Source organism: Pristiophorus japonicus, chromosome 19, assembly GCF_044704955.1.
Source record: "Pristiophorus japonicus isolate sPriJap1 chromosome 19, sPriJap1.hap1, whole genome shotgun sequence".
Classification (NCBI taxonomy): Eukaryota; Metazoa; Chordata; class Chondrichthyes; family Pristiophoridae; genus Pristiophorus; species Pristiophorus japonicus.
The window spans coordinates 66987652-66996902 of record NC_091995.1 but is presented as its reverse complement, the minus strand read 5'-3'; the positions used below and the strand labels follow the sequence as shown (position 1 = coordinate 66996902).

The 9251-nt window shown below is 41.9% G+C and overlaps 1 protein-coding gene across 2 annotated transcripts in view; it reads right to left on the bottom strand.

Moving 5' to 3' along the window:
• Positions 1-380: 380 nt before the first annotated feature.
• Positions 381-9251, bottom strand: part of sun2 (Sad1 and UNC84 domain containing 2) — a 144116-nt gene continuing 135245 nt past the window's right edge. For both annotated transcript variants that reach the window (XM_070861544.1, XM_070861546.1), the window contains 2 exons: positions 8045-8137; positions 381-5625 (listed from right to left, as the gene is read on the bottom strand). In XM_070861544.1, the coding sequence (XP_070717645.1) occupies positions 5512-5625; positions 8045-8137 (207 nt within the window). In that variant the 3' untranslated portion in view covers positions 381-5511. The remainder of the gene's footprint in view (positions 5626-8044; positions 8138-9251) is intronic.

Below are 9251 nucleotides of genomic sequence, written 5' to 3'. Positions count from 1 at the left end.
TCGGCAACGCTGCGCGTGCGCGTTGGAGCGTTCGTGCATGCTCAGTGTGAAGGAAACATTGGCACTCGGCCATTTTTGTAGTTCTTTGTAGCTGTTTAATTTTTGAACATTTTTTAATAAAATCACATTGCCATCAGCACTGAGGCTACCCTTCTCACTGTCTCCTTCCCCTCCCTCCCCTCCGCGGCAACAAATGGCTGTCTCCTTCCCCTCCCTCCCCTCCACAACAAACCGCTTTCGCCTCCCCCCCCCCCCCTCCCGCTCAGCGGCACAAACGGCTTTCTCCACCCCCACTCCCGCTCAGCGGCACGAACGGCTGCAGAATTCTCCCTGGCTGAAGCACTTTCACACAGGTAGGAAGATGGTTTATTTAATCTTTTCTTTGCTTATAAATGTTTATTCAGGTTGGATTTATTTGTATAATATTTGTAGAAGTATAAATAAGGATTTATTGTAGAATTTAATGAATTCCCTTCCCCCCCGCACCTCGTTGTGGACGCCTAATTTGTAACCTGTGCCTGATTTTTTAATGTGTAGAACAGGTTTTTTCAGTTCTACAAAAATCTTCACTTGCTCCATTCTACTTTAGTTTGGAGTACGTTTTCACTGTGGAAACTTTCAAATCAGGCGTCAGTGGCCGGACACGCCCCTTTTTGAAGAAAAAATTCTGTTCCAAAGTAGAACTGTTCTACCTGACTAGAACTGCAGAAAAAAAAATGTGGAGAATTGCGATTTCTAAGATAGTCTGTTCTCCACCAGTTGCTCCTAAAAATCAGGCGCAAATCATGTGGAAACTTGGGCCCTCAGTACCTCAGATTGTGGAAAAACTCCATCAAAACAGCACTGGCTCTGGACAAATAGCTGCTGTTAGTTAAAACTTTCACATGGATATTTCTGATTTCAGCTTTACTGTATTTTACATTGTATCTGGGTCACAGCAGGTTTTAAGTCCTGTAGCAGATGCATGCTGCGGTGGTGTGGGAGTTGTGGTGACTATAGGAGCGATAAATGTTGTTTGCAGTCAGCCATGTGATCGTGCAGTTGTTGGGTTGGGCATCCACTTTCAGTTTTAACCATCTTTTAAACAAGAGCAGGGAAGTAATGCCAGAACTGTGTAAAACATTAGTTAGGCCACAGCTTGAGTACTGCGTGCAGTTCTGGTCACCACATTACAGGAAGGATGTGATTGCACTAGAAAGGGTGCAGAGGAGATTTATGAGGATGTTGCCAGGGCTGGAAAACTTTAGCTGTGAGGAAAGATTGGATAGGCTGGGGTTGTTTTCCTTGGAACAGAGGAGGCTGAGGGGATATTTAATTGAGGTATATAAAATTATGAGGGGCCTAGATAGAGTGAATAGGAAGGACCTATTTCCCTTAGCAGAGGGGTCAATAACCAGGGGCATAGATTCAAAGTAATTGGTAGGAGGTTTAGAGGAGAGACGAGGAAACATTTCTTCACCCAGAGGGTGGTGGGGGTCTGGAACTCACTGCCTGAAAAGGTGGTAGAGGCAGAAACCCTCACCACATTTAAACAGTACTTGGATGTGTACTTAAAGAGCCGTAACCTACAAGGCTACGGACCTAGTGCTGAAAGGTGGGATTAGGCTGGGTAGCTCTTTTTCGACCGGCACGGACACGATGGGCCGAATGGCCTCCTTCTGTGTTGTAATTTTTCTATGATTCTATGAAACACACCATGTAGCATTGTCTTATAATTCAATCTATGAATCACTGTCAAATTTGTGCAGACACAATCATTCACAAAATGAAATAGAACTAGATGCCATTGACTTTTTTTCTGCTCTATCCCTCCCATTCACTGATAGGACGGATATTGCTTAGCAGCTGAATAGGGTAACATTCACTTAATCAGATTTAAACTTGTCAGCCACTAAAACTTGCACACACCAGCATGATTTAAAGCAACACGTTTAGAATTACAGAAATCTCTAGGTCCTAACTGTTAGACTAATGCTGGAACTTGATTTCGGGTGGGTACTTCATTGCAGACAGCACCTGCGCTTGCATTTCCCCTGCCCCACGACACCTGCACTCCGTCGGGTGTAGATCTGGGGTGTTCACAGTTCCTACTGGCCAATCGTACCTTGTGTTAGAAGTTTACAACAACTTGCCTTTAAAGTAGTAAAAAGTTCCAAATGCACTTCACAGGGAGCATTATCAAACAAAATTTGACAGATTTGATAATCTGAACTGTGCACCTGAAACGTGATCATTGTCACTCATTACTGTGACGTCAGCGTACATCAAAATACAACATGATCCTTCCTGCTGAGCCACGCGAGATGTTAATGCAGTGTCACAAACTGATTAATATTGGAACCCAAAACAGGTCATGGCAACGGTTGGCTGTACTTGTAATCGTACCCATCAGCTTGAACACGGCCACAAGTTTCCTTCAGAAGCTTGTTCTCAATAGTATTAAACTGTTGTTTCCTTTTCCTGGACTTTTTACAGAAATATGGTATTTTTAAAAATCAACCCAGCAGGATAAAAATCAAAGATAACAAAATGGTATATTTAAAATACCAAATAATAATTATCATAAGAATCTTTCCTGTAACTGCAACTGAATATTGCACTTTAGGATAAAACACATGCTACACACTCTGTACAAACATATGCAAAATATCTGGAGAGAGATATTTAAAGATAACTGTTTACCACAGTTTATTCCCTTGGTCCCTGTTCTACACTTACTAATGGTCTAAAATATCTACGCCATAATAGTGGTCCTCCATAATTCTACCACATCATAAAAGCCACTCCTACTATATTGAATTCTCAATTGAAATACAGAGCTGTGACCATCATCTTGACCACTGCCACACTTAATGCTGGTTAACTTGAGCTGAAGGCATGAACATTTTTCTACATGTTAGCACTTTCATGTTGACCTTTGCTCAACTACAAAAGGGAAAGCTTGTATTTAAGCTAACAATCTTTACAACTCTTTCTGGCAGCCTTAACAGCTGAAGACCATTTCTGGTCTATTGTGTATAAAGGGCTTTGCTAGCAATTAGCAGCAGAGTGGACGGTAAAATGGGCAGTGATGAAATGTTACAAGTGAAACGCAGTAGGAATAAGCTTGCTCTCACTCTGCTCAGCAACTTTGCGCATTAAACTTCTGACAAAGTTTCAGCATGTGAGCGGGACGAACAGCAAGGAACTTCACCCCCATCTCTAGTAATTCAGATCAAAGCAAAACCAACTCTGCCATCTGTATTTTCTAGCGTCCCCCAATGGGTCAACGTCTATAGACCAGAACCAGTACTATGTAGCAGTTGTAGCATTACACTGGTGTAGCACATTCTAACATTACACTTCAACCAACCAACTGGAAATTAACTGCAGGAGTGAAGTGGGGGGTAGGGGAATACACTGAATAGCCCTCTGGAATAGAACAGGGAACAATTATGCAATGTGCTTTCACCTTATTCCACTTTCAAAATGATAAAACAACCTAAGAAAATAAGGATATCTTCTACTCTTAATTCAAAGTTGCTCAATTCAAATTATCTGGTGGCGGGGCGGGGGGGGGGGGGGTTGTCCTAAATCCCCACCTTTGAGTTATTTACATTTATTAATTAAAATACTGACTGAATAATTAATTTTTTACCATAAAGAACAAATAAATTATGCAGAGTAGACCGTGTTGCCTTCATGTGACGCCCATTGCTCAATTACAGCCAGTATGCTCATGGCACTCAACCATAGGTGAGATTGACTTTTGTGCATCCGTTTTACAAGTCAGTTTTTGAGTGCTTTTCATCTACTGGCATCATACTCTTAGCTCCAGGTCTGGTATTTGGGAAACACTAATCCCAAATTACTTTGTTACAAAAGACACAGACTGACCGTGAAGCATGAGTAATCTTATTTGGGGGCCCCGCACAACACTGAGCAGCCAAATGCTGAAAATATTGGTTGGTTAAAAACTGTGATAAACCTCCAATTAGTGTAGTTGAAGAGGGTCAAAATCATATTCCCAAATTCAATCGAAGGTGTGTCACTCTGGCCTGTTTAGTAACTGCCAGCATGGTGCTATTCCTATTGGGAACAAGTTTTACAGAGCCTCACCAGTCCCTTGCTGAGGTGATGAAAGTGGGCACATAATTGGCACTAACAATCCTGGAGAAGCATTACTGGACATCACGTTGAGCAGAGTAGCCTACTGGTTATGGTACTGGATTAGCAATCCTAGAGGTCATGAGTTCAAATGGCAAGTTGTGAAATGAAAATCAATAAACCTGGTAATTTGTTGCTGCCACCAGAAAACGACCATGAACATTATTGGGCCCCGCACAACACTGAGCAGCCAAATGCTGAAAATACTGGTTTGTTAAAATCTGTCGGAAAAATGCAGTTGGTTCATTAATGTGGTTCAGGGAGGGGCCTGTCACCCCTACCTGCTCTGGGTACATGTGACTCAGTCCAGATGTGGTTGACTCATAATGCAGTCAAGGCAACTAGAGATAGGCAATCATTTCTGCCTCATCAGTATTGCCCACTTCCCAAGAACAAATATTAAAAAACACATTGCTTTGAAATGTTAGACCTTGACTTAATAATTTACAATACAGGCTTGCCAATGAGCACAAGAGTTTGAAGGAGCTCTGATGGGTGGAATTAATTTTTCACACAGATCAGCTCTCTGGCAATTAATTTTAGTCATAATAGTCCTGAGAAAATAGCTGTGCAATTGGACACTTGACCAGAGCTGTAGTAACCCTGAAGTGTGCCAACAGTATATTCCTGGCAGACACAATAACTGGACTGGAACATGTGTGGGGTTGGTATCTGAATGTCAGTCAGGTGCAGGATAACTTTCCATATGAATGCAAACGTTTTGTCATTTGCAACCTCTGTACTTGGTGGGAGTTGGTGGTCTTTCACCAGATTGAAAGCCTGAATGCTTTTATAACAGGTGAGTCGCCTTGTTTGCCAGTGTGTCATATTTTATAGTTGCAGTTGACAGGAAATCAACTTTCAATTAAATGTTATGGAATTATAATTTTAATGTCTTGATTACTTGCAGTATCAGCACAAAAAGTTTAAAATGTCTCAATGTGCCCTGTGATGCTTAATGTGGATGAGTGCTCAGATTTTGCCACTGGGATGAGCAGGTGGGTATTGAATATGAAAGGTGTCTTGTGAAAGGGAAGATTTCCTAAACACCTGGCATCCAGCAGATTTCATCCTTCCATTCTTTTCCAATTTATTCACATCTCGGGTAATAAACTGTGAAGACAATCCTGAAATCGTGACATAAAATTTCCTTTCAATACTTTCTTGTTCCAAATACCTTTGTTATTCTTTCCAGAAAAATGTGCTTTGTTTCCGATTTGCAACAAACAACACAGCAGAGTTTGAGCGGAAGTTAGAACAGTCTCCAGCACTGTAGCTTCAGATGTGGAAACAATAAACCTGATCAGGTTCATGAAATGCTGCTCAAACATTTCCTGTACAGTGCAGGGTAGCTGATTCCCAACATTACTTCACTGGGTCTCCATGGACACGGAATCGATAGAGGCAGGTGTACTCAGGATGACCCCAGTTGCTATTCACCCGCAGTTCAATGACTTGATACGCTCCAAGTTCTTTATTCTGAAAGACAAAAACAAGCAAAGGACATTCCATCAGGTCATGGAGCCAGTGGTTCAGCATGAGGGGACTGCATGTACAACAATTAGCTGCCAGCAGTTTACAAAGGGTGGCCTAGAGACTGAATTTACAATTTACATCATACCCAGCACTAGCACATCTCCTGTGGTTCTACTCATGGAGTTCGAGAACATGCTGTTCAATAACAACTTGCATTGCTATAGTGACTTTGATGTAGAAAAAATGTCCCAAGGTGCTTCACAGAGGTGTAAGCGGCAAAATGGATGTTGAGCCATAGAAGGAATTATTGGGAGAGGCCAAAAGCAGTGCTGTTGATCTATGTAGCATAGAATTGGGGTGATTTAGAACATAAGAAATAGGAGCAGGAGTGGGCCAAACGGCCCCTCAAGCCTGCTCCGCCATTTAATACGATCATGGCTGATCCGATCATGGACTCAGGTTCATTTCCCTGCCTGCTCCCCATAATCCCTTAGTCCCTTATCGGTTACGAAACTGCCTATCTCTGTTTTAAATTTATTCAATGACCCAGCTTCCACAGCTCTCTGAGGCAGCGAATTCCACAGATTTTTAACCCTCAGAGAAGAAATTCCTCATCATCTCAGTTTTAACTGGGCGGCCCCTTATTCTAAGATCATGCCCTCAAGTTCTAGTCTCCCCCATCAGTGGAAACATCCTCTCTGCATCCACCTTGTCAAGCCCCCTCATAATCTTATATGTTTCAATAAGATCACCTTTCATTCTTCTGAATTCTAATGAGTAGAGGCCCAATCTACTCAACCTTTCCTCATAAGTCAACCCCCTCATCTTCAGAATCAACCTCATGAACCTACTCTGAACTGCCTTCAAAATATATCCTTTCTTAAATATGGAAACCAAAACTGTACATAGTATTCCAGGTGTGGCCTCATCAATACCCTGTATAACTGTAGCAAGACTTGCCTGCTTTTATACTCCATCCCCTTTGCAATAAAGGCCAAGATTCCATTGGCCTTCCTGATCACTTGCTGTACCTGCATACTATCCTTTTGTGTTTCATGCACAAGTATCCCCAGGTCCCACTGTACTGCAGCACTTTGCAATTTTTCTCCATTTAAATAATAACTTGCTCTTCAATTTTTTTCTGCCAAAGTGCATGACCTCACACCTTCCAACATTATACTCCATCTACCAAATTTTTGCCCACTCACTTAGCCTGTCTATGTCCTTTTGCAGGTTTTATTGTGTCCTCTTCGCTAATTGTTTTTCCTCCCATCTTTGTATTGTCAGCAAACTTGGCTATGTTACACTCAGTCCCTTCCTCCAAGTCATTAATAAAGATTGTAAATAGTTGGGGTCCCAGCACTGATCCCTGTGGCACCCCACTAGTTACTGATTGTCAAACCGAGAATGAACCATTTATCCCGACTGTTTTCTGTTAAGTTAGAGCCAATCCTCTATCCATGCAAATATAGCCCAACCCTGAGAATTTTTATCTTGTGCGATAACCTTTTATGTGGCACCTTGTCACATCCACTGGTTTCCCTTTACGCACCCTGTTCGTTACATCCTCAAAAAATTGCAGCAAATTTGTCAAGCATGACTTCCCCTTCTTAAATCCATGCTGACTCTGCCTGATTGAATTACGATTTTCAAAATGTCCCGCTACTACTACTTTAATAATGGACTCCAGCATTTTCCCAACGACAGATATTAGGCTAACTGGTCTATAGTTTTCTGCTTTCTGTCTGCCTCCTTTTTTAAATAGGGGTGTTACATTTGCAGTGTTCCAATCTGCTGGGACCTTCCCAGAATCCAGGGAATTTTGGTAAATTACAACCAATGTATACACTATCCCGTCTGCTACTTCTCTTAAGACCCTAGAATGCAAGCCATCAGATCCAGGGGATTTATCCGTCTTTAGTCCCATTATCTTACTGAGTACCACCTCCTTAGTGATTGTGATTGTATTAAGTTCCTCCCCTGCTATAGCCCCTTGACTATCCGCTGTTGGGATATTGTTAGTGTCCTCTACCGTAAAAACTGATACAAAATATTTGTTCTACGTTTCTGCCATCTCCATGTTCCCCATCACTAATTCCCTGGTCTCGTCCTCCAATGGACCAACATTTACTTTAGCCACCTTTTTCCTTTTGATATATCTGTAGAAACTCTTGCTACCTGTTTTTATATTTCGTGCTAGTTTACTTTCATAGTCTATCTTCCCTTTCACAGCTGGCTGCACATCCACAGCAATTCCCTGCACGTTAAGAAGCCATCTTTTAGGAGAAAGCTGGATAAAGCAGAGGATACAGGACTATGGGAGAGAGTAGGGTAGTGAGATTGTTCCAACAAAGAGCTGGCACCAATACGATGGGATGTATGGCCCCCCTTTCTGTGCTGTAAACTTCTATGTTTCTATTACCTGGACCTGAAATGTCTGTATTGAGTCTGCATCCTGGTCATATGTGTAACGTCCCAACAGGAGCCCTTCTTCCCGAATCTCTTCATCTAGGCCCTGTGAAGAAGCAGAAATGAGCATAGAAATGAACTATCTTCTGCCATTCTGTACAAGTAACTTCCCCACACGGCGAAAATCCTGCTCCATCCAGCTTCACACAGACTACATGGTGTAAATGTTCCAACAACTTTCATGACATTCCTCTCACTAATTATTTTAAGAAAGTTGGCATGCGTACACAAAGGCATTTCCATTTGCTACTCGACTCTTTCCCTAAAAGCATCAACAGAATGTCATCACTTTGTTTTAGCGCATGAACTGAATACGTATGTAAACAAACTTATTGGAACATGCCGTGCCCTGCACATGTAGGGTATAAGTTGCAATGGTTTCATGAGCAAATGCTGCAGTTTATTTGTGGCTATACTTTAAGACCAGCGTCAGTATGTGCACCACAAGCCAGTGCTGGTGAATCGACAAACAGAAACAAAATAATCGGTACAAGGTAAACCAAAAACATACATTACTAGTCATAACTCACTACAATTTGGGGATAAATCAGAGGAAAGATTCTGTCGGAGGTGGAAGTAAAAGCAAGTTAACCTTCCATTAGTTGCCGTCTTACTATTGTGTGGCATGAAGTTTGACGTTGATCCCTTTTATTTTTCTGCTTTTAGTTGTGGATGTTTCATGATGTATCTCATGGTAAAGAGAGGGTAAAGTGGAGAAGAAATGGAGATAGGGAGTGAGTTGGTAAAGGAAGAATTTTGATTTTAGTGGGGAAGGAAAGACTTGAGTTGTAGGATGATCTGTTTTTTGAACATTAATAGGGAAATATAATTACTTTAAATAAGTATGGTATTGTTCACTAAGTTGAAGCATGCGCTGCCTCGTATGCTCTGTGTTGCCTGTTCTCTGTCGCTTTCCTGTTCTGGTTGTTGCTGAATTTTTCTAATCTTCTCTGCTTGTGTCGGTCTCATCTTCTGTTTCACTATTTCAGCGTATTCTTTTATCGTGCTGCGTGGTGAGGTTCCGTCTCCCTCTTATAATTTTGGCTTCGCTCTCTTTTGTTGGTTGGAGGTAGGTGTGGGGTTGTGAGGGGGAAATATGGTGAGAACTTTAGATAGGTTTTGGTGGTGGATGGAGGGAACAAATGATTGGACCAGCTTTC